General features: G+C 42.2%; 1 protein-coding gene across 1 annotated transcript in view; it reads right to left on the reverse strand.

Moving 5' to 3' along the window:
• Positions 1-26,426, reverse strand: part of LOC139764960 (intermembrane lipid transfer protein VPS13A-like) — a 1,504,808-nt gene that overhangs the window by 474,307 nt on the left and 1,004,075 nt on the right. The window contains 1 exon segment of the mRNA XM_071692018.1: positions 20,821-21,048. Coding sequence (XP_071548119.1) covers positions 20,821-21,048 — 228 coding nt within the window.

Genomic DNA, 26,426 nt, shown 5'->3' on the forward strand with positions numbered 1-26,426 from the left:
AGAGCATTATTGGATTACGTGTTAATTGACAGGCGTGCGAAAGAGAGACTTTTGGATGTTAATGTGCTGAGAGGTGCTACTGGAGGGATGTCTGATCATTATCTTGTGGAGGCTAAGGTGAAGATTAGTATGGGTTTTCAGAAAAGAGGAGTGAATGTTGGGGTGAAGAAGGTGGTGAGAGTAAGTGAGCTTGGGAAGGAGACCTGTGTGGGGAAGTACCAGGAGAGACTGTGTACAGAATGGAAAAAGGTGAGAACAATGGAAGTAAGGGGAGTGGGGGAGGAATGGGATGTATTTAGGGAATCAGTGATGGATTGCGCAAAAGATGCTTGTGGCATGAGAAGAGTGGGAGGTGGGCTGTTTAGAAAGGGTAGTGAGTGGTGGGATGAAGAAGTAAGAGTATTAGTGAAAGAGAAGAGAGAGGCATTTGGACGATTTTTGCAGGGAAAAAATGCAATTGAGTGGGAGATGTATAAAAGAAAGAGACAGGAGGTCAAGAGAAAGGTGCAAGAGGTGAAAAAAAGGGCAAATGAGAGTTGGGGTGAGAGACTATCAGTAAATTTTAGGGAGAATAAAAAGATGTTCTGGAAGGAGGTAAATAGGGTGCGTAAGACAAGGGAGCAAATGGGAACTTCAGTGAAGGGCGTAAATGGGGAGGTGATAACAAGTAGCGGTGATGTGAGAAGGAGATGGAATGAGTATTTTGAAGGTTTGTTGAATGTGTCTGATGACAGAGTGGCAGATATAGGGTGTTTTGGTCGAGGTGGTGTGCAAAGTGAGAGGGTTAGGGAAAATGATTTGGTAAACGGAGAAGAGGTAGTGAAAGCTTTGCGGAAGATGAAAGCCGGCAAGGCAGCAGGTTTGGATGGTATTGCAGTGGAATTTATTAAAAAAGGGGGTGACTGTATTGTTGACTGGTTGGTAAGGTTATTTAATGTATGTATGACTCATGGTGAGGTGCCTGAGGATTGGCGGAATGCATGCATAGTGCCATTGTACAAAGGCAAAGGGGATAAGAGTGAGTGCTCAAATTACAGAGGTATAAGTTTGTTGAGTATTCCTGGTAAATTATATGGGAGGGTATTGATTGAGAGGGTGAAGGCATGAACAGAGCATCAGATTGGGGAAGAGCAGTGCGGTTTCAGAAGTGGTAGAGGGTGTGTGGATCAGGTGTTTGCTTTGAAGAATGTATGTGAGAAATACTTAGAAAAGCAAATGGATTTGTATGTAGCATTTATGGATCTGGAGAAGGCATATGATAGAGTTGATAGAGATGCTCTGTGGAAGGTATTAAGAATATATGGTGTGGGAGGAAAGTTGTTAGAAGCAGTGAAAAGTTTTTATCGAGGATGTAAGGCATGTGTACGTGTAGGAAGAGAGGAAAGTGATTGGTTCTCAGTGAATGTATGTTTGCGGCAGGGGTGTGTGATGTCTCCATGGTTGTTTAATTTGTTTATGGATGGGGTTGTAAGGGAGGTAAATGCAAGAGTCCTGGAAAGAGGGGCAAGTATGAAGTCTGTTGGGGATGAGAGAGCTTGGGAAGTGAGTCAGTTGTTGTTCGCTGATGATACAGCGCTGGTGGCTGATTCATGTGAGAAACTGCAGAAGCTGGTGACTGAGTTTGGTAAAGTGTGTGGAAGAAGAAAGTTGAGAGTAAATGTGAATAAGAGCAAGGTTATTAGGTACAGTAGGGGTGAGGGTCAAGTCAATTGGGAGGTGAGTTTGAATGGAGAAAAACTGGAGGAAGTGAAGTGTTTTAGATATCTGGGAGTGGATCTGTCAGCGGATGGAACCATGGAAGCGGAAGTGGATCATAGGGTGGGGGAGGGGGCGAAAATTTTGGGAGCCTTGAAAAATGTGTGGAAGTCGAGAACATTATCTCGGAAAGCAAAAATGGGTATGTTTGAGGGAATAGTGGTTCCAACAATGTTGTATGGTTGCGAGGCGTGGGCTATGGATAGAGATGTGCGCAGGAGGATGGATGTGCTGGAAATGAGATGTTTGAGGACAATGTGTGGTGTGAGGTGGTTTGATCGAGTAAGTAACGTAAGGGTGAGAGAGATGTGTGGAAATAAAAAGAGCGTGGTTGAGAGAGCAGAAGAGGGTGTTTTGAAATGGTTTGGGCACATGGAGAGAATGAGTGAGGAGAGATTGACCAAGAGGATATATGTGTCGGAGGTGGAGGGAACGAGGAGAAGAGGGAGACCAAATTGGAGGGGGAAAGATGGAGTGAAAAAGATTTTGTGTGATCGGGGCCTGAACATGCAGGAGGGTGAAAGGAGGGCAAGAAATAGAGTGAATTGGAGTCAAGTGGTATACAGGGGTTGACGTGCTGTCAGTGGATTGAAGCAAGGCATGTGAAGCGTCTGGGGTAAACCATGGAAAGCTGTGTAGGTATGTATATTTGCGTGTGTGGACGAGTGTATGTACATGTGTATGGGGGGGGGGTTTGGGCCATTTCTTTCGTCTGTTTCCTTGCGCTACCTCGCAAACGCGGGAGACAGCGACAAAGTATAAAAAAAAAAAAAAAAAAAAAAAATGTGAAGAATTGAGTGGAAATGGGGACACAAGAAATGTGTCTATTGGTATTACTGTTACCAGCTGTTTGGCAGCCAACGACAAGGGAGGTATATTACTAGTAATACCTGCCTGGGTATCGGGAGGGTTAGCAACATTTGCATAGCAAGCCAGTACTTCAGTGGTTGTCAAGTTGCACTCCTCTGCCCCTGGTAGCAGTGTTTTCTTTCTGCCTCACCCACATATGGATTACTGGCATTCTGTCCTCAAACATACAATGCCTCCTTGTCACACATAACACTTGACAGCTCTTAACTTACACAGCTCTTTCTTCATCACTCTAAATTTTCCTGCAGTGAGCCTTTTGGCAAAAAATGGTAGAAGCAATAGATAAAAGTAGTAGATGGGAACATTTAGGCAGGAGCATTAGGTACAAACATCAGGCAGAAGTAGTTGGTAGGAACATTATTTGGGAACATTAAGTAGAAGTATTAGGTTGGAACATTAGGTAGAACATTAGGTAATAGTAGCTGATGGCAACATTAGGTAGGAGCCTCTAAAAACACTGCATCAGAGTTGCCCTCTGCCAGTGGCCCATTAAGGATGAGGCACTAAAGGCTAATAAGTGGCACTATAGTTCACCAGTTACAGAGACTTCTGCTATGGCCATCTCCTTGAGGGAATTCCTGAAGGGAATGGGTGTCAGAGATAACAGATAGATAGATAGACTGATACAGAGGGATTACAGTTAGGCTGAGAGAAGAATAAATATATGAGAAAGGAAGATATTACAATGAAGGAAATACGAAATGTATCAGAGCTCTTAACCCTTTGGCTACAAATCACAACTAAGGCAATACAAAGTATTCCCTAGTACCACAAAATATGAATACAGTCCATAGCTCTCAAATAACAGTATGTATATCCTGTGTGGTTGTGAAAGTTGGTTGGGCTTTAGGAAAAGAAATGGATGAGGGTTATGAGAGTGAATGAGCTGAAAATACAGGCTTGTGAGAAGAGAAACCAGAGAAAAATAAGTGTAGAGTAGTAAAAGGTAAGCGTGAATGAAACTAAGGGGTGGGTGACAAATGGAAGGAATTCAGGGAAGCACTGCTCACAAGTGGGAGAGAAGTATGTGGCATTCAGAAGGCAGAACGTCAAGTAAAATAGGTAAAGTGGTGGGTTGAGGAAGTTAAGTAACTAGTGAATGAGAAAAGATAGGTGAATGGGTGTTATTTGCAAGAAAGGACAACTGATTGGGAGATGTATAAAGAAAAAAAGGCAGCAGGTCAAGAGAAAGGTTCAGGGGCTGAAGAACTGCAAAAGCTGGTGTCTGAGTTTTGGAGAGTGTTAAAAGGAGAAAGTTGAGAGATGGGGTAAGTATCAACAAACTTCAGGAAGATTAGAAAATGTTTTGGAAGGGGGTTAAAAAGGTGACATAAATATGAGACCAAATAGTATCATCTATGAAAGGGGTTAAGTGGGGAAATACTTACAGGCAGAAAAGAGGTGAAGAGGACATGGAGGATGTGATATGTTTTGAACATGGAGATATGGGAAGTGAGAGTGTTATGGAAAGTGGTTTGGTGAAAATAGCACAGTTGTTTAAAGCCTTGCATAAGATGATATATATATATTTTTGCGATATTTTTCTTGGGAAAAGAATTACATCTAATAACTGAAATAGCATTACTCCAGTCAATAAAATGGTCATATTATTTAACATGATTAAACAAAGCATATGATTTTTGTCCTCTTCTTATACTATATTTACGTTGCTTAAGTCTAACATTAATATTAGTGAAGGTCTATACAAACTGGATAACTGGCAATGGACTGAGCTAGGGCATGTGAAACATCTGGGGTAAACCATGGAAAGGTCTAAGGGGCCTGGATGTGGAGAGTGAGCTGTGGTTTCAGTGCATTACACATGACAGCTAAAGACTGAGTGTGAACGAATGTGGCCTTTTTTTCTGTTTTCCTGGCACTACCTCACTGAAGTGAGAGGCAGCAATGCTATTTCCTGTGTGGCTGGGTAGCGACAGGAATGGATGAAGGCAAGCAAATATGAATATGTAAATGTCTATATATGTATATGTCAGTGTATGTGTAAGTATATTTATGTATATATTGAAATGTATATGTATGTAAATGTGCGTGTAAGGGCATTTATGTATATATATGTGTATATGAGTAGATGGGACATTCTTCATTTGTTTCCTGGCACTACCTCACTGACATGGGAAACCAAGTAAGTATAATAATATAATAAACATTAATATAAAAATATATCTTTTTCATCATACGTATTCACCATTTCTCGCATTAGTGAGGTAGCATTAAGAACAGAGGACTGAACCTATGAGGGAAAATCCTCACTTGGCCCCATTCTCTGTTCCTTGTTTTGGAAAAGTCAAAACTGGAGGAGAGGATTTCCAGCTCCCGCTCCCTCCCGTTTTAGTTACCCTCTACGACATGCAAGGATTGGGTGAGGAATGCATGTGGCATGAGAGAGGTGGAAAATAGGCAGATTAGAGAGGGTAGCGAGTGGTGGAATGAAGAAGTTTAATTGTTAGTGAAAGAGAAAAGAGGGGCACTTGTACAATACTTACAAGGAAAAGAGCAAATGACTGGGAAATGTATAAAAGAATGTGACAGGAGGTGAAGAGGAAGGCACAGGGGTTGAAAAAGAAGGCAAACGAGAGTTGGGGTGAGAGAGTATCATTAACTTTAGGGAGAATAAAAAGGGCGAAGTGATAAGAGGTACTGATGTGAGTATTTTGAAGGTTTTTTGAATGTGTTTGATGATAGTGTGGAAGATGTAGGGTGAAGAGAGAAGAGGTAGTAAATGTCTTGCAGAAGATGAAACTCAGCATGGCAGTGAGTTTGAATGGTACTGCAGTACAATTTATTAAGACTGGAGTTAACTATGCTGTTGATTGGTTGGGAAGGATATTCAGTGTTTGTACGAATCATGATAAAGTGCCTGAGTACTAGCAGAATGCATGTGTAGTGCCACTGTACAAAGGCAAAGGGGATAAAGGTGTGTGTTCAAACTACAGAGGCATATGTATGTTGAGTACTACAGAAAATTGAATGGGAAGGCATTGATTTAGAGGGTGAAGGCATGTACACAAAATCAGATTGGGGAGGAGCAGTGTGGTTTCAGAAGTGGTAGAGGACGTGTAGATCAGGTGTTTGCTTTGAAGAATGTCTATGAGAAATACTTAGAAAAACAGATGGATTTGTATGTAGCATTTATGGATCTAGAGAAGACATATGACAGGGTTGATAAAGATGCTATGTGGAAAGTCTTAAGAGTATATGGTGTGGAAGGTAAATGGCTAGAAGCAGTGAAAAGCTTTCATCAAGGATGTAAGGCATGTGTACGAGAAGGAAGAGAGGAGAGTTATTACTTCCCAGTGAAGGTTGGTCTGCAGCAGGGATGTGTGATGTCCTCATGGTTGTTTAATTTATTCATGGATGGGGTGGTTAGGGGGGTAAATGCAAGACTTTTGGAGAGAGGGGTGAGTATGCAGTCTTCTGGGTATGAGAGAGCCTGGGAAATATTTCAGTTGCTGTTCGCCGATGATACAGCTCTAGTGGCTGATTCGAGTGAGAAACTGCAGAAGTTGGTGACTGAGTTTGTAAAAGTGAGTGAAAGGAGAAAGTTGATAATAAGTGTGAATAAGAGAAAGGTTATCAGGTTCAGCAGGATTCAGGGACAAGTTAGTTAGGATGCAAGTTTGAATGGAGAAAAAATTGGAGGAAGTGAAATGTTTTACATATCTGGGAGTGGACTTAGCAGTGAATTAAGCCATGGAAGCGGAAGTGAGTCACAGAATGGGGGAGGGGGTGAAGGTCTAGGGAGTGATGAAGAATGTGTGGATAGAAAGTTATCTGAGAAAGCAAAAATGAGTATGTTTCAAGGAATAGTGGTTCCAACAATATTATATGGCTGCTTTCATCTTCCGCAAAGCTTTCACTACCTCTTCTCTGTTTACCAAGTCATTCAACCAGACCCTCGCACTTTGCACACCACCTCAACCAAAATACCCCATATCTGCCACTCTATCATCAAACACATTCAACAAACCTTCAAAGTTCTCACTCCATCTCCCTCTCACTTCACCACAACTTGCTATCACTTACCCATTTGTCCCCTTCACTGATGTTCCCATTTGTTCTCTTGTCTTATGCACTTCATTTACCTCCTTCCAAAAATCTTTTAATTCTCCCTAAAATCTAATGATACTCTCTCACCCCAACTCTCATTTCCCCTCTTTTTCACCTCTTGCACCTTTCTCTTGACCTCCTGCCTCTTTCTTTTATACATCTACCACTCATTTGCATTTTTTCCCTGCAAAACTTGTCCAAAAGCCTCTCTCTTCTCTTTCACTAATAATCTTACTTCTTCATCCCACCACTCACTACCCTTTCTAATCAACCCACCTCCCATGCTTCTCATGCCAAAAGCTTCTTTTGCGCAAGACATCACTGCTTCCCTAAATACATCCCATTCCTCCCCCACCCCCACTCCCCTTACCTCATTTGTTCTCACCTTTTTCCATTCTGTACTCAGTCTCTCCTGGTACTTCCTTACACAAGTCTCCTTCCCAAGCTCACTTACTCTCACCACTCTCTTCACCCCAACATTCTCTCTTCTTTTCCGAAAACCCCTGCAAATATTCAACTTCGCCTCCACAAGATAATGATCAGACATCACTCCAGTTGCACCGCTCAGCACATTAACATCCAAAAGTCTCTCTTTCGTGCGCCTATCAATTAACACGCAATCCAATAACGCTCTCTGGCCATCTCTCCTACTTACATACGTATACTTATGTATATCTCACTTTTTAAACCAGGTATTCCCAATCACTAGTCCTTTTTCAGCACATAAATCCACAAGCTCTTCACCATTTCCATTTACAACACTGAACACCCCATGTATACCAATTATTCCCTCAACTGCTACATTACTCACCTTTGCGTTCAAATCACCCATCACTATAACCCGGTCTTGTGCATCAAAACCACTAACACACTCATTCAGCTGCTCCCAAAACACTTGCCTCTCATGATCTTTCTTCTCATGCCCAGGTGCATATGCACCAATAATCACCCATCTCTCTCCGTCAACTTTCAGTTTTACCCATATCACTCTAGAATTTACTTTCTTACACTCTATCACATACTCCCGCAACTCCTGTTTCAGGAGTAATGCTACTCCTTCCTTTGCTCTTGTCCTCTCACTAACCCCTGACTTTACTCCCAAGACATTCCCAAACCACTCTTCCCCTTTACCCTTGAGCTTCCTTTCACCCAGAGCCAAAACATCCAGGTTCCTTTCCTCAAACATACTACCAATCTCTCCTTTTTTCTCATCTTGGTTACATCCACACACATTTAGACACCCCAATCTGAGCCTTCGTGGAGGACGAGCACTCCCCACGTGATTCCTTCTTCTGTTTCCCCTTTTAGAAAGTGAAAATACAAGGAGGGGAGGGTTTCTGGCCCCCTGCTCCCGTCACCTTTAGTCGCCCTCTACAACACGAGAGGAATGCGTGGGAAGTATTGTTTTTTTTAATTTTCCAAAAGAAGGAACAGAGAAGGGGGCCAGGTGAGGATATTCCCTCAAAGGCCCAGTCCTCTGTTCTTAACGCTACCTCGCTATTGCGGGAAATGGCGAATAGTATGAAAGAAAAAATATATATATATATAAAAATATATATATATATATATATATATATATATATATATATATATATATATATATATATATATATATATATCTTTCTTTCTTTCATACTATTCGCCATTTCCCGCATTAGCGAGGTAGCGTTGAGAACAGAGGACTGGGCCCTTGAGGGAATATCCTCACCTGGGCCCCTTCTCTGTTCCCTCTTTTGGAAAATTAAAAAAAAAAGAAAAAAAAAAGTGAGAGGGGAGGATTTCCAGCCCCCCGCTCCCTCCCCTTTTAGTCGCCTTCTACGACACGCAGGGAATACGTGGGAAGTATTCTTTCTCCCCTATCCCCAGGGATAATATATATATATATATATATATATATATATATATATATATATATATAACTAGAATTTCGAGTTGCAGCTCCAAGCATTTGAAATGGAGTTATATAATTGATGGTTCTTACTGTGTTGGAGGGAGGTGAGTGATCGAATTCCAAATTCTAACCGAGGAAGGGAATACGATTATGATTTGTGATCTTACTTTGGGTCCCTCAGGTGGGTATGGAAATCCACAACAAGGGAGGGTGAGAGACTGTCGACAGTAGTTCAGAAGACCTGGGGTGCAGTATATAAGATCCTCACCAGGGGCATCCCCCTTCCATGCATACACACACACACACACTCACACACATACACACACGAGGTATCTGCAGTCTGAATTCTTGAGGTGGGGACAGTGGCTTTCTTCTCAAGTGAATCACCGTTTCTCTTCTCTGAGGTGAGATATCCATTCTCCTATCGCTGGAGATGAGGGCGATCTCTCTCTCTCTCTCTCTCTCTCTCTCTCTCTCTCTCTCTCTCTCTCTCTCTCTCTCTCCCTTACACCGCCCTCCTCCGTGATGTTCAGACATGTTGGCTTGGTACATCATGAGATCCATGACCCTCGAATGACTCGCCTCCTGCTGGTGTTCAGGCGTTCTCATACCTCGTTCCCTTCGTCCGTCTCTTCCCTTTCCTGCGGCTCCTTCTTGATGTAAATGACCTCTACGTTCGCCCACTAGAAAGCCCTGCTGCCAACCTTCAAGAATCGATCGCTCGTAGCAGACCGCTTCACCACTTCCTCAGAATAGGGGATAGGGGATTAAGAATACTTCCCACGTATTCCCTGCGTGTCGTAGAAGGCGACTAAAAGGGGAGGGAGCGGGGGGCTGGAAATCCTCCCCTCTCATTTTTTTTTTTTAATTTTCCAAAAGAAGGAACAGAGGGGGCCAGGTGAGGATATTCCAAAAAAGGCCCAGTCCTCTGTTCTTAACGCTACCTCGCTAACGCGGGAAATGGCAAATAGTTTAAAAAAAAAAAAAATATATATATATATATATATATATATATATATATATATATATATATATATATATATATTTTTTTTTATTTTAATTATTTTGCTTTGTCGCTGTCTCCCGCGTTAGCGAGGTAGCGCAAGGAAACAGACGAAAGAATGGTCCAACCCGCCCATATACACATGTATATACATACACGTCCACACACGCAAATATACATACCCATACATCTCAATGTACACTTATATATACACACACAGACATATACATATATACACATGTACATAATTCATACTGTCTGCCTTTATTTGTTCCCATCGCCACCTCGCTACACATGGAATAACATCCCCCTCTCCACTCATGTGTGCGAGGTAGCGCTAGGAAAGACACCAAAGGCCCCATTCGTTCACACTCAGTCTCTAGCTGTCATGTAATAATGCACCGAAACGACAGCTCTCTTTCCACATCCAGGCCCCACACACTTTCCATGGTTTACCCCAGACGCTTCACATGCTCTGGTTCAATCCATTGACAGCACGTCAACCCCGGTATACCACATCGTTCCAATTCACTCTATTCCTTGCACGCCTTTCACCCTCCTGCATGTTCAGGCCCCGATCACTCAAAATCTTTTTCACTCCATCTTTCCACCTCCAATTTGGTCTCCCACTTCTCCTCGTTCCCTCCACCTCTGACACATATATCCTCTTGGTCAATCTTTCCTCACTCATTCTCTCCATGTGTCCAAACCAGTTCAAAACACCCTCTTCTGCTCTCTCAACGACACTCTTTTTATTTCCACACATCTCTCTCACACTTACATTACTTACTCGATCAAACCACCTCACACCACATACTGTCCTCAAGCATCTCATTTCCAGCACATCCACCCTCCTGCGCACAACGCTATCCATAGCCCACGCCTCGCAACCATATAATATTGTTGGAACCACTATTCCTTCAAACATACCCATTTTTGCTTTCCGAGATAATGTTCTCGACTTCCAAACATTCTTCAAGGCTCCCAGAATTTTCGCCCCCTCCCCCACCCTATGATTCACTTCCGCTTCCATGGCTTCCATCCACTGCCAGATTCATTCCCAGATATCTAAAACACTTTACTTCCTCCAGTTTTTCTCCATTCAAACTTACCTCCCAACTGACTTGACCCTCAACCCTACTGTACCTAATAACCTTGCTCTTATTCACATTTACTCTTAACTTTCTTCTTTCACACACTTTACCAAACTCAGTCACCAGCTTCTGCAGTTTCTTACATGAATCAGCCACCAGCGCTGTATCATCAGCGAACAACAACTGACTCACTTCCCAAGCTCTCTCATCCCAACAGACTGCATACTTGCCCCTCTTTCCAAAACTCTTGCATTCACCTCCCTAACAACCCCATCCATAAACAAATTAAACAACCATGGAGAAATCACACACCCCTGCCGCAAACCTACATTCACTGAGAACCAATCACTTTCCTCTCTTCCTACACATACACATGCCTTACATCCTTGATAAAAACTTTTCACTGCTTCTAACAACTTGCCTCCCACACCATATATTCTTAATACCTTCCACAGAGCATCTCTATCAACTCTATCATATGCCTTCTCCAGATCCATAAATGCTACATACAAATCCATTTGCTTTTCTAAGTATTTCTCACATACATTCTTCAAAGCAAACACCTGATCCACACATCCTCTACCACTTCTGAAACCACACTGCTCTTCCCCAATCTGATGCTCTGTACATGCCTTCACCCTCTCAATCAATACCCTCCCATATAATTTACTAGGAATACTCAACAAACTTATACCTCTGTAATTTGAGTACTCACTCTTATCCCCTTTGCCTTTGTACAATGGCACTATGCAAGCATTCCGCCAATCCTCAGGCACCTCACCATGAGTCATACATACATTAAATAACCTTACCAACCACTCAACAATACAGTCACCCCCTCTTTTAATAAATTCCACTACAATACCATCCAAACCCGCTGCTTTGCCGGCTTTCATCTTCCGTAAAGCTTTTACTACCTCTTCTCTATTTACCAAATCATTTTCCCTAACTCTCTCACTTTCCACACCACCTCGACCAAAACACCCTATATCTGCCACTCTATCATCAAACACATTCAACAAACCTTCAACAAACCTTCAAAATACTCACTCCATCTCCTTCTCACATCACCACTTCTTGTTATCACCTCCCCATTAGCCCCCTTCACTGAAGTTCCCATTTGCTCCCTTGTCTTACGCTTTATTTACCTCCTTCCAAAACATCTTTTTATTCTCCCTAAAATTTAATGATACTCTCTCACCCCAACTATCATTTGCCCTCTTTTTCACCTCTTGCACCTTTCTCTTGACCTCCTGCCACTTTCTTTTATACCTCTCCCACTCATTTGTATTTTTCCCTGCAAAAATCGTTCAAATGCCTTTCTCTTTTCTTTCACTAATAATCTTACTTCTTCATCCACCACTCACTACCTTTACTAATCAACCCACCTCCCACGCTTCTCATGCCACAAGCATCTTTTGCGCAAGCCATCACTGCTTCCCTAAAGACATCCCATTCCTCCCCCACTCCCCTTACCTCCTTTGTTCTCACCTTTTTCCATTCTGTACTCTGTCTCTCCTGGTACTTCCTCACACAAGTCTCCTTCCCAAGCTCACTTACTCCCACCACTCTCTTCACCCCAACATTCTCTCTTCTTTTCTGAAAAACCCCTACAATCTTCACCTTCACCTCCACAAGATAATGATCAGACATCCCTCCAGTTGCACCTCTCAGCACTTTAACATCCAAAAGTCTCTCTTTCGTGCATCTATCAATTAACACGTAATCCAATAACGCTCTCTGGCCATCTCTCCTACTTATATACGTATACTTATGTATATCTCGCTTTTTAAACCAGGTATTCCCAATCACCAGTCCTTTTTCAGCACATAAATCTACAAGCTCTTCACCATTTCCATTTACAACACTGAACACTCCATGTATACCAATTATTCCCTCAACTGCCACATTACTCACCTTTGCATTCAAATCACCCATCACTATAACCCGGTCTTGTGCATCAAAACCACTAACACACTCATTCAGCTGCTCCCAAAACACTTGCCTCTCATGATCTTTCTTCTCATGCCCAGGTGCATATGCACCAATAATCACCCATCTCTCTCCATCAACTTTCAGTTTTACCCATATCAATCTAGAATTTACTTTCTTACACTCTATCACATACTCCCACAACTCCTGATTCAGGAGTAGTGCTACTCCTTCCCTTGCTCTTGTCCTCTCACTAACCCCTGACTTTACTCCCAAGACATTCCCAAACCACTCTTCGCCTTTACCCTTTAGCTTCGTTTCACTCAGAGCCAAAACATCCAGGTTCGTTTCCTCAAACATACTACCTATCTCTCCTTTTTTCTCATCTTGGTTACATCCACACACATTTAGACACCCCAATCTGAGCCTTCGAGGAGGATGAGCACTCCTTGCGTGACTCCTTCTTCTGTTTCCCCTTTTAGAAAGTTAAAATACAAGAAGGGGAGGGTTTCTAGCCCCCCCGCTCCCGTCCCCTTTAGTCGCCTTCTACGACACGTGAGGAATGCGTGGGAAGTATTCTTTCTCCTATATCCCCAGGGATATGTATATATATTTTTCTTTCTTTCATACTATTCGCCATTTCCCGCATTAGCGAGGTAGCATTAAGAACAGAGGACTGGGCCTTAGAGGGAATATCCTCACCTGGCCCCCTTCTCTGTTCCCTCTTTTGGGAAAAAAAAAAAAAAGAGAGGGGAGGATTTCCAGCCACCCGCTCCCTCCCCTTTTAGTCACCTTCTACGACACGCAGGGAATACGTGGGAAGTATTCTTCCTCCCAATCCCCAGGGATAATATATATATATATATATATATATATATATATATATATATATATATATATATATATATATATATATATATATATATATATATATATTTTTTTTTCATACTATTCGCCATTTCCCGCATCAGCGAGGTAGCGTTAAGAACAGAGGACTGGGCCTTTGAGGGAATATCCCCACCTGGCTCCCCCCTCTGTTCCTTCTTTTGGAAAAAAAAAAAGAGAGGGGAGGATTTCCAGCCCCCCGCTCCCTCCCCTTTTAGTCGCCTTCTACGACACGCAGGGAATACGTGGGAAGTATTCTTTCTCCCCTATCCCCAGGGAGAATATATATATATATATATATATATATATATATATATATATATATATATATATATATATATATATATATATATATATATATATATATATATATATATTTTGCTTTGTTGCTGTCTCATGCCTTAGTGCAGTAGCACGAGGAAACAGACGAAACAATGGCCCAATCCACCCACATACACATGTATATGCATACACGTCAACACACGCACATATACATACCTATACATCTGAATGTATACATATATATACACACACAGACATATACATATATATACACATGTACATAACTCATACTGTCTGCCTTTATTCACTCCCATTACCACCCTACCACATATGAAATAACAACCCCCTCCCCCTAAATGTGCGCGAGGTAGCGCTTGGAAAAAACAAAGACCATGTTCGTTCACACTCAGTCTCTATCTGTCATGTAACAATGCACTGAAACCACAGCCCCCTTTCCACATCCAGGCACCACAGAACTTTCCATGGTTTACCCCAGACGCTTCACACGCCCTGGTTCAATCCATTGACAGAATGTCGACCCCGGTATACCACATCGTTCATATTCACTCTATTCCTTGCACGCCTCTCACCCTCCTCCATGTTCAGGCCCTGATCACTCAAAATGTTTTTCACTCCATCTTTCCACTTCCAGTTTGGTCTCCCACTTCTTGTTCCATCCACTTCTGATACATATGTCCTCTTTGTCAATCTTTCCTCACTCAATCTCTCCATGTGACCAAACCATTTCAAAATATCCTCTTCTGCTCTCTCAACCACACTCTTTTTATTACCACACATCTCTCTTACACTTTTATTACTTACTCGATCAAACCACCTCACACTACATATTGTCCTCAAACATCTCATTTCCAGCACATCCATCTTCCTGCGCACAACTCTATCCATAGCCCACGCCTCGCAACCATATAACATTGATGGAACTACTATTCCTTCAAACATATCCATTTTTGCTTTCTGAGATATTTTCTCGACTTCCACACAATCTTCAACGCTCCCAGAATTTTCGCCCCCTCCCCCACCCAATGATTTACTTCCGCTTCCATGGTTCCATCCGCTGCCAAATCCACTCCCAGATATCTAAAACAGTTCACTTCCTCCAGTTTTTCCCCATTTAAACTTACCTCCCAATTGACTTGTCACTCAACCCTACTGTACATAATAATCTTGCTCTTATTCACATTTACTCTCAGCTTTCTTCTTTCACACACTTTACCAAGCTCAGTCACCAGCTTCTGCAGTTTCTCACATGAATCAGCCACCAGCGCTGTATCATCAGTGAACAACAACTGACTCACTTCCCAAGCTCTCTCATCCACAACAGACTGCATACTTGCCCCTCTTTCCAAAACTCGTGCATTCACCTCCCTAACAACCCCATCCATAAACAAATTAAACAACCATGGAGACATCACACTCCCTTGCCACAAACCTACATTTACTGAGAACCAATCACTTTCCTCTTTTCCTACACGTAACCATGCCTTACATCCCCGATAAAACCTTTTCACTGCTTCTAACAACTTGCCTCCCACACCATATATTCTCAATACCTGTGGAAGGTATTAAGAACATTTGGTGTGGGAGGTGAGTTGCTAGAAGCAGTGAAAAGTTTTTATCGAGGATGTAAGGCATGTGTATGAGTAGGAAGAGAGGAAGGTGATTTGTTCTCAGTGAATGTCGGTTTGTGGAAGGGGTGCATGATGTCTCCATGATTGTTTAATTAGTATATTGATGGGGTAGTTAGGGAGGTGAATGCAAGAGTTTTGGAGAGAGGGGCAATCATGCAGTCTCTTGTGGATGAGAGGGCTTGGGAAGTGAGTCAGTTGTTGTTCACTGATGATACAGCGTTGGTGGCTGATTCAGGTGAGAAACTGCAGAAGCTGGTGTCTGAGTTTGGTAAAGTGTGTGAAAGAAAAAAGCTGAGAGTAAATGTAAATGAGAGCAAGGATGTTAGGTACAGTAGGGTTGAGGGACAAGTCAACTGGGAGGTAAGTTTGAATGGAGAAAACCCGGAAGAAGTGAAGTGTTTTAGATATCTGGGAGTGGATTTGGCAGTGGATGGAACCATGGAAGTGGAAGTGAGTCACAGGGTGGGGGAGGGGGCGAAAGTTCTGGGAGTGTTGAAAATTGTGTGAATGGTGGGAACATTATCTCGGAAAGCAAAAATGGGTATGTGTGAAGGAACAGTCGTTCCAACAATGTTATACGGTTGTGAAGCATGGGCTATAAATAGAGTTGTGCGGAGGAGGGTGGATGTTGGAAATGAGATGTTCGAGGACAATATCTGGTGTGAGGTGGTTTGATCGAGTAAGTACTGAAAGGGTAAGAGAGATGTGTGGTAATGAAAAGAGTGTGGTTGAGAGAGCAGAAGAGGGTGTTTTGAAATGGCTGGGTCACATGGAGAGAATGAGTGAGGAAAGATTGACCAATAAAAAGAGTGTGGTTGAGAGAGCAGAAGAGGGTGTTTTGAAATGGTTGGGTCACATGGAGAGAATGTGTGAGGAAAGATTAACCAAGAGGATATATGTGTGAGAGGTAGAGGGAACGAGGAGAACCAAACTGGAGGTGGAAAGATGGAGTGAAAAAGATTTTGAGTGATCGTGGCCTGAACGTGCAGGAGGGTGAAACGTGTGCAAGGAATAGAGTGAATTGGAATGATGTGCTATACCGGGGTCGACATGTTGTCAATGGATTGAACCAGGGCATTTTTTTTTTCATACTATTCGCCATATCCCGCGTTAGCAAGGTAGCGTTAAGGACAGAGGACTGGGCCTCAGAGGGAATATCCTCCCCAGGCCCCTTTCTCTGTTGCTTCTTTTGGAAAATTAAAAAAAAAATGAGAGGGGAGGATTTCCAGCCAACCGCTCCCTCCCCTACTAGTCGCCTTCTACGACACGCAGGGAATACGTGGGAAGTACTCTTTCTCCCCTATTCCCAGTGGATCTGGCAGCGGATGGAACCATGGAAGCAGAAGTGGATCATAGGGTGGGGGAGGGGGCGAAAATCCTGGGAGCCTTGAAGAATGTGTGGAAGTCGAGAACATTATCTCGGAAAGCAAAAATGGGTATGTTTGAAGGAATAGAGGTTCCAACAATGTTGTATGGTTGCGAGGCGTGGGCTATGGATAGAGTTGTGCGCAGGAGGATGGATGTGCTGGAAATGAGATGTTTGAGGACAATGTGTGGTGTGAGGTGGTTTGATCGAGTAAGTAACGTAAGGGTAAGAGAGATGTGTGGAAATAAAAAGAGCGTGGTTGAGAGAGCAGAAGAGGGTGTTTTGAAATGGTTTGGGCACATGGAGAGAATGAGAGAGGAAAGATTGACCAAGAGGATATATGTGTCGGAGGTGGAGGGAACGAGGAGAAGTGGGAGACCAAATTGGAGGTGGAAAGATGGAGTGAAAAAGATTTTGTGTGATCGGGGCCTGAACATGCAGGAGGGTGAAAGGAGGGCAAGGAATAGAGTGAATTGGATCGATGTGGTATATCGGGGTTGACATGCTGTCAGTGGATTGAATCAGGGCATGTGAAGAGTCTGGGGTAAACCATGGAAAGCTGTGTAGGTATGTATATTTGCGTGTGTGGACGTATGTATATACATGTGTATGGGGGTGGGTTGGGCCATTTCTTTCATCTGTTTCCTTGCGCTACCTCGCAAACGCGGGAGACAGCGACAAAAAAAAAAAATATATATGTATATATATATATATATATATTTTTTTTCTTTTTTTTTCATACTATTTGCCATTTCCCGCGTTAGCGAGGTAGCGTTAAGAACAGAGAACTGGGCTTAGAGGGAATATCCTCACCTGACCCCCTTCTCTGTTCCTTCTTTTGGAAAATTAAAAAAAAACAAGAAAGGGGAGGATTTCCAGCCACCCGCTCCCTCCCCTTTTAGTCGCCTTCTACGACACGCAGGGAATACGTGGGAAGTATTCTTTCTCCCCTATCCCCAGGGATATATATATATATATATATATATTTTTTTTTTTTTTTTTTTTTTTTTTATACTTTGTCGCTGTCTCCCGCGTTTGCGAGGTAGCGCAAGGAAACAGACGAAAGAAATGGCCCAACCCCCCCCCCATACACATGTATATACACACGTCCACACACACAAATATACATACCTACACAGCTTTCCATGGTTTACCCCAGACGCTTCACATGCCTTGCTTCAATCCACTGACAGCACGTCAACCCCTGTATACCACATGACTCCAATTCACTCTATTTCTTGCCCTCCTTTCACCCTCCTGCATGTTCAGGCCCCGATCACACAAAATCTTTTTCACTCCATCTTTCCACCTCCAATTTGGTCTCCCTCTTCTCCTCGTTCCCTCCACCTCCGACACATATATCCTCTTGGTCAATCTCTCCTCACTCATTCTCTCCATGTGCCCAAACCATTTCAAAACACCCTCTTCTGCTCTCTCAACCATGCTCTTTTTATTTCCACACATCTCTCTTACCCTTACGTTACTTACTCGATCAAACCACCTCACACCACACATTGTCCTCAAACATCTCATTTCCAGCACATCCATCCTCCTGCGCACATCTCTATCCATAGCCCACGTCTCGCAACCATACAACATTGTTGGAACCACTATTCCCTCAAACATACCCATTTTTGCTTTCCGAGATAATGTTCTCGACTTCCACACATTTTTCAAGGCTCCCAAAATTTTCGCCCCCTCCCCCACCCTATGATCCACTTCCGCTTCCATGGTTCCATCCGCTGACAGATCCACTCCCAGATATCTAAAACACTTCACTTCCTCCAGTTTTTCTCCAAGCACTAAAACAATCTTCACACTGTCACTGTTACATAATGTCTCATAAGGACAAAAAAATATGAAAGCATACCAAAACTTAAGGTTAACAAGTGATCATTCCGAGACCTGTTGTTCAGTGGTATAAATAGTGTTTCTGTGCTGTGTGTACCTGTAGTGTATTATGTCTCTTGGCATTCAAGTCATATTTTTGTGTGAATATTTAGTTAAGAAGTCTACTGTAGGAATGTGGCCTCCCTTATCCTATTCACTCCTATAGTAAAATGTGAATCATTATTGTTAATTCCTCTTAAATTTTCCTAGAACACTTTCCCCAACATCAAGTGGGGACTAAGTATACTGCCAAGGCCTCAATCACTCCATTTCCTCCTGAGTCCACCTATTTCCCTTATTCCCTCCCCTCCTGACACATTTATCCTCTTAAACAATATTTTCTGGTTTATCCTTTCTATGTATCTGAATAATTTGAGGACACACTAGGCCTTCTCAGTTAGATTGCTCCATGTAAGCCTCAGCTCTCTCTTGCACTGCCATTTCTTACATGATCAACCTACATAATGCCACATATCCTCCTCAAGTGTTTCACTTCCAACATATCCAACCTCTTCCTTTATTCAGCTTTGAAGGCCCAAGACCTTCATCCATACATCAGTGTCAAGACTTCAGTACTTTCAAACATATCCATCTTTTTTCCAAACAGATAGTGAACTCCTACATGCTCCTTAATGCACCTAGGGCCATAGCCCCATCTTCCACCCTACGACTTGCTTCTGCCCCATCAGTTTCATCCAATGCCACATCCAACTGTAAGTACCTAAAGTACTCCACTTTCTATCTATGCCTATGTATCTGATGCCTGTTCCCTTTGGGAACTCCTTCAATGGGATGGCCACGGCAAAAGAGGCTTCATCACTGCTCTATTCAAGTGCTGCTTCTTAGCCTTTTAGTGCCTTACCCTTAACAGGCCACTGGCAGAGAGCAACTCTTAACAGTGTTTCCAGTGGCTCTTACTTATTTTTCTGCACTCTACCTTTTCTACTTCTGCCTCATGTTTCTACTTAATGCGCCTGCCTAAATGTTCCTACCTCTTGCTTCTGTCTTTTGGTCCTACCATTTTGCCAAAAGGCAGGGTTGGTGCATAGTACTCACCTTAGGAAAACCTGGTGTTACTAAGAATGAGCTGTTGGAGATAATTGTTGTCAAGTGTTATATGTAAGAAAGAGAGATTGTATGCTTGTGGAAATGCCAGCACTCCACATGTGGGTGTGGCAGAAACAAAATTAGTCTATCTGGGTCAGAGGAGTGCACTTAACAACCACTGAAGTGCTGGCTTATTTCATAGACAACACTAACCTTCTCATCCATCCATCTAAGACCCTTGCATTTACCTTCCTAACCACCATATCCATAAACGAAGTAAACACCCACAGGGACATTACAATATTTAAGGAAGACCCAACTTAATCTACAAGCACCTACATCTCCCTTCCTAATCATGCACGTCTTACTCTCACACCTACATCTCCCTTCCTAATCACGCACATCTTACTCTCACATTAATAAATGCTCACTATATTATAAACTTCATTTACTCCACATATTTGTAGCACATTCTGCAATGCATTTCTGTCAACATATATGCTCTCTCAAGGCTCTTATATTTCTCCTATCTCTTTCTCAAAGTATTTCTAGAGTAGATCCCTAAAAGCAAATATCTGGTCCTACCATTCTACAGAATGGTAGGACCAGATATATATATATATATATATATATATATATATATATATATATATGTGTGTGTGTGTGTATATGAGTGGATGGGTCATTCTTAGTCTGTTTCCTGGTGATGCCTCACTGACATGGGCAACAGGGATTAAGTATAATAAATGAAATAAATATAAATATTTTTGTGCGTATTACTTTGAAAATTTACACTGCCTACATAATGGAGATGCACATGAGTCATTGCAATTGTGGTTATCAGAAGGCTCTTTTCAAAAAAATATCACATTATCTTAATGTGTTTCCATCCTTCCTTTTAAGGTAAACTTGCATCATTCTACCTCATAAAGGACAGATAGAAAGGAACAAAGAAAATAGACACTAACCTATAATAAACTGGGAACACGAGGACTGAAATAAGAACGAAAGAAAGAGCATTTTTTGAAGAAGGTATTCTAGATGGGATGACTCTTCCAAGCATACTCAAACTTGACAAAAGAAATTACCTGGGGCTTCTGGTCAGGGAGTAGAAACTGGCTGTATCCTTTATCAGTAATACCATCAATCTCATCATCATCTGAATCTGTTGAAGAAGTTGATGTGGTTTTGGCCCGTTGACGGTGGCCAAGTCTCTTGGGCCTTGTTTTAGGTGTTCCCAAACTAGACTGGGATTTAGTTCGTACCAAACCAGGTTTAAGGGATGTGATGGTTACACATCTACTTCCATGATCATCCTGATCAGGAAAAAAATAATAATGAGAAAATTAATAAAATGGCAATAATACACAGCCACCCCAAGTGTACAATATGAACAATGTCTATAAAACATAACTCTAACAGAAACTAAATAATCTCAACCACACTCTTTTTATTACCACATCTCTTTCTTACCATTTTATTACTTAATCAAACTACTTCACATCACATAAGTCAGCAGCATTATTTCCAAAAATTAATATAATCATTATGCTTAATACTATTTGTATGATTAATCGCTGTTTCCAGCATCAGCGAGGTAGCATGAAGAAAAGACAAAGAAGGGCCCATCCACTCATATACAAATATATATACATAAATTCCCGTACATGCATATATACATACAAATACATATCAACATATCCATACATATATACACACATATATACACATGTACATATTCACACTTGCTTGCCTTCATCCACTCCTGGCACTACTGTGCCCAACAGGGAACAGCATCACTACCCCCTGCTTCAGCCAGGTAGCGCAAGGAAAACAGACAAAAAAAAAAGGCCACATTCATTCACATGCATTCTATAGCTGTCATGTGTAATGCGCTGAAACCACAGCTCCCTATTCACGTCCAGGCCCAACACACCTTTCCATAGTTTACCCCAGATGTTAACCACAGTATACCATATTGTTCCAATTCACTCTATTCATTGCACATCTCTTACACTCTTGTATGGTCAGCCTCTATTCGCTCAAAATCTTTCTCACTCCATCCTTCCACCTTCAATTAGGTCCCCCGCTTCTTGTTCCCTCCACCTCTGACACATATATCCTCTTTGTCAATCCTTTCTCATTCATTCTTTCCATATGTCCATACCATTTCAACACACCTTCTACTCTCTCAACCACACACTTTATATTTCGAGAAATTCTATTACCATTTCATTACTTACTTGATCAAACCTCCTCACACCACATATTGTCCGGAAACTTTTCATTTCCAACACATCCCCCCTCCTCCGTAAAACCCATGCCTTGCAACCACATAATATTGTTGTAACTACTGTTCCTTCAAATATATCCATTTTTGCTCTCTGAGATAATATTCTCTCCTTCCAAACATCTTTCATCACCCCCACAAGCTTCACCTCCTACCCCCACCTTGTGATTCATTTAGGCTTCCATTTTCCATTTGCAGCTAAGTACACTCCCAGATATCTAAAAAACTTCGCTTCCTGAAATCTTTCTCTAATGAAATTTACCTACCAATTAACTTGTCCTCATCTCTACAGAAACTCATAAACTTGCTCATATTCACATTTACTCTCAACTTTCTCCTTTCACACACTTTTCGTAACTCAGTCACCAACTTCTACAGTTTCTTACTCAAGTCAAAAAAGAGAGCTGTATCAATGGTAAAAAACAATTGACTCACTTCCCAGGCCCTCTCATCCCCAAACGGCTGCATACTTACCCTGCTCTCTAAAATTCTTATATTTGCCTCCCTAACTACCCCATTCATACACAAATTATACAACCATGGGGATATCACACACCATTACCAATAACTCTCTTCTCTTCCTAATCATACACATGCCTTACATCCTTAGTGAAAACTTTTCACTGCTTCTATCAACTTACCTTCCACACCATATACTCTTAAGACCTTCCATAAAGCATCTCTATCATATGCCTTCTCCGAATCCATAAATGCTACATACAAATCCATCTGTCTTTCTAAGCATTTATCATACATATTCTTCAAAACAAACATGTAATCCACAAATCCTCTACCACTTCTGAAAAAATACAGCTCTTCCCCAGTCTAATACTCTGTACAGGCCTTCACCCTCTCAATCAATACCCTTCTATATAATTTCAAAGATATCCCTGGGGATGGGGAGAAAGAATACTTCCCACGCATTCCTCATGTGTCGTAGAAGGCGACTGAAGGGGACGGGAGCGGGGGGCCAGAAACCCCCCCTCCTTGTATTCTAACTTTCTAAGAGGGGAAACAGGGGAAGGAGTCACATGGGAAGTGCTCATCCTCCTCGAAGGCTCAGATTGGGGTGTCTAAATGTGTGTTGATGTAACCAAGATGAGAAAAAAGGAGAGATAGGTAGTATGTTTGAGGAAAGGAACCTGGATGTTTTGGCTCTGAGTGAAACGAAGCTAAAGGGTAAAGGCGAAGAGTGGTTTGGGAATGTCTTGGGAGTAAAGTCAGGGGTTAGTGAGAGGACAAGAGCAAGGGAAGGAGTAGCATTACTTCTGAAAACGGAGTTGTGGGACTATGTGATAGAGTGTAAAAAAGTAAATTCTAGATTGATATGGGTCAAACTGAGAGTTGATGGAGAGAGATGGGTGATTATTGGTGCATATGCACCTGGGCATGAGAAGAAAGATCATGAGAGGCAAGTGTTTTGGGAGCAGCTGAATGAGTGTGTTAGTGGTTTTGATGCACAAGACCGGGTTATAGTGATGGGTGATTTGAATGCAAAGGTGAGTAATGTGGCAGTTGAGGGAATAATTGGTATACATGGAGTGTTCAGTGTTGTAAATGGAAATGATGAAGAGCTTGTAGATTTATGTGCTGAAAAAGGACTGGTGATTGGGAATACCTGGTTTAAAAAGCGAGATATACATAAGTATACGTATGTAAGTAGGAGAGATGGCCAGAGAGCATTATTAGATTACGTGTTAATTGATAGGCGCACGAAAGAGAGACTTTTGGATGTTAATGTGCTGAGAGGTGCAACTGGAGGGATGTCTGATCATTATCTTGTGGAGGCGAAGGTGAAGAGTTGTAGGGGTTTTCAGAAAAGAAGAGAGAATGTTGGGGTGAAGAGAGTGGTGAGAGTAAGTGAGCCTGGGAAGGAGACTTGTGTGAGGAAGTACCAGGAGAGACTGAGTACAGAATGGAAAAAGGTGAGAACAAAGGAGGTAAGGGGAGTGGGGGAGGAATGGGATGTATTTAAGGAAGCAGTGATGGCTTGCGCAAAAGATGCTTCTGGCATAAGAAGCATGGGAGGTGGGCAGATTAGAAAGGGTAGTGAGTGGTGGGATGAAGAAGTAAGATTATTAGTGAAAGAGAAGAGAGAGGTATTTGGATGATTTTTGCAGGGAAAAAATGCAAATGAGTGGGAGATGTATGAAAGAAAGAGGCAGGAGGTCAAGAGAAAGGTGCAAGAGGTGAAAAAGAGGGCAAATGAGAGTTGGGGTGAGAGAGTATCATTACATTCTAGGGAGAATAAAAAGATGTTTTGGGAGGAGGTAAATAAAGTGCGTAAGACAAGGGAGCAAATGGGAACTTCAGTGAAGGGGGCTAATGGGGAGGTGATAACAAGTAGTGGTGATGTGAGAAGGAGATGGAGTGAGTATTTTGAAGGTTTGTTGAATGTGTTTGATGATAGAGTGGCAGATATAGGGTGTTTGGTCAAGGCGGTGTGCAAGGTGAGAGGGTTAGGGAGAATGATTTGGTAAACAGAGAAGAGGTAGTAAAAGCTTTGCGGAAGATGAAAGCCGGCAAGGCAGTGGGTTTGGATGGTATTGCAGTGGAATTTATTAAAAAAGGGGGTGACTGTATTGTTGACTGGTTGGTAAGGTTATTTAATGTATGTATGATACATGGTGAGGTGCCTGAGGATTGGCAGAATGCTTGCATAATGCCATTGTACAAAGGCAAAGGGGATAAGAGTGAGTGCTCAAACTACAGAGGGATAAGTTTGTTGAGTATTCCTGGTAAATCATATGGGAGGGTATTGATTGAGAGGGTGAAGGCATGTACAGAACATCAGATTGGGGAAGAGCAGTGTGGTTTCAGAAGTGGTAGAGGATGTGTGGATCAGGTGTTTGCTTTGAAGAAAGTATGTGAGAAATACTTAGAAAAGCAAATGGATTTGTATGTAGCATTTATGGATCTGGAGAAGGCATATGATAGAGTTGTCAGAGATGCTCTGTGGAAGGTATTAAGAATATATGGTGTGGGAGGAAAGTTGTTAGAAGCAGTGAAAAGTTTTTATCAAGGATGTAAGGCATGTGTATGTGTAGGAAGAGAGGAAAGTGATTGGTTCTCAGTGAATGTTGGTTTTCAGCAGGGGTGTGTGATGTCTCCATGGTTGTTTAATTTGTTTATGGATGGGGTTGTTAGGGAGGTGAATGCAAGAGTTTCGGAAAGAGGGGCAAATATGCAGTGTGTTGTGGATGAGAGAGCTTGGGAAGTGAGTCAGTTGTTGTTCGCTGATGATACAGCGCTGGTGGCTGATTCATGTGAGAATCTACAGAAGCTGGTGACTGAGTTTGGTGAAGTGTGTGAAAGAGGAAAGTTAAGATTAAATGTGAACAAGAGCAAGGTTATTAGGTACAGTAGGGTTGAGGGTCAAGTCAATTGGGAGGTAAGTTTGAATGGAGAAAAACTGGAGGAAGTAAAGTGTTTTAGATATCTGGGAGTGGATCTGGCAGCGTATGGAACCATAGAAGCAGAAGTGAATCATAGGGTGGGGGAGGGGGTGAAAATTCTGGGAGCGTTGAAGAATGTTTTGAAGTCGAGAACATTATCTCGGATTACAAAAATGGGTATGTTTGAAGGAATAGTGGTTCCAACAATGTTGTATGATTGCGAGGCATGGGCTATGGATAGAGTTGTGCGCAGGAGGGTGGATGTGCTGGAAATGAGATGTTTGAGGACAATATGTGGTGTGAGGTGGTTTGATCGAGTAAGTAATGTAAGGGTAAGAGAGATGTGTGGAAATAAAAAGAGTGTGGTTGAGAGAGCAGAAGAGGGTGTTTTCAAATGGATGGTCACATGGAGAGAATGAGTGAGGAAAGAATGACCAACAAGATATATGTGTCAGAGGTGGAGGGAACAAGGAGAAGTGGGAGACCAAATTGGAGCTGGAAAGACGGAGTGAAAAAGATTTTGTGATCGGGGCCTGAACACGCAGGAAGGTGAAAGGCGAGTAAGGAATACAGGGAATTGGAACGATGTGGTGTACCGGGGTCGACGTGCTGTCAGTAGATTGAAACAGGGCATGTGAAGTGTCTGGGGTAAACCATGGAAAGTTCTGTGGGGCCTGGATGTGGAAAGGGAGCTGTGGTTTCGGTGCATTATTACATGACAGCTGGAGACTGAGTGTGAACGAATGAGGCCTTTGTTGACTTTTAATGGCGCTACCTCGCCAAAAAAAAAAAAAGGCAGCAGGTTTGGATGGTATTGCAGTGGAATTTATTAAAAAAGGGGGTGACTGTATTGTTGACTGGTTGGTAAGGTTATTTAATGTATGTATGACTCATGGTGAGGTGCCTGAGGATTGGCGGAATGCGTGCATAGTGCCATTGTACAAAGGCAAAGGGGATAAGAGTGAGTGCTCAAATTACAGAGGTATAAGTTTGTTGAGTATTCCTGGTA

Source organism: Panulirus ornatus, chromosome 52 (genome assembly GCF_036320965.1).
Source record: "Panulirus ornatus isolate Po-2019 chromosome 52, ASM3632096v1, whole genome shotgun sequence".
Classification (NCBI taxonomy): Eukaryota; Metazoa; Arthropoda; class Malacostraca; order Decapoda; family Palinuridae; genus Panulirus; species Panulirus ornatus.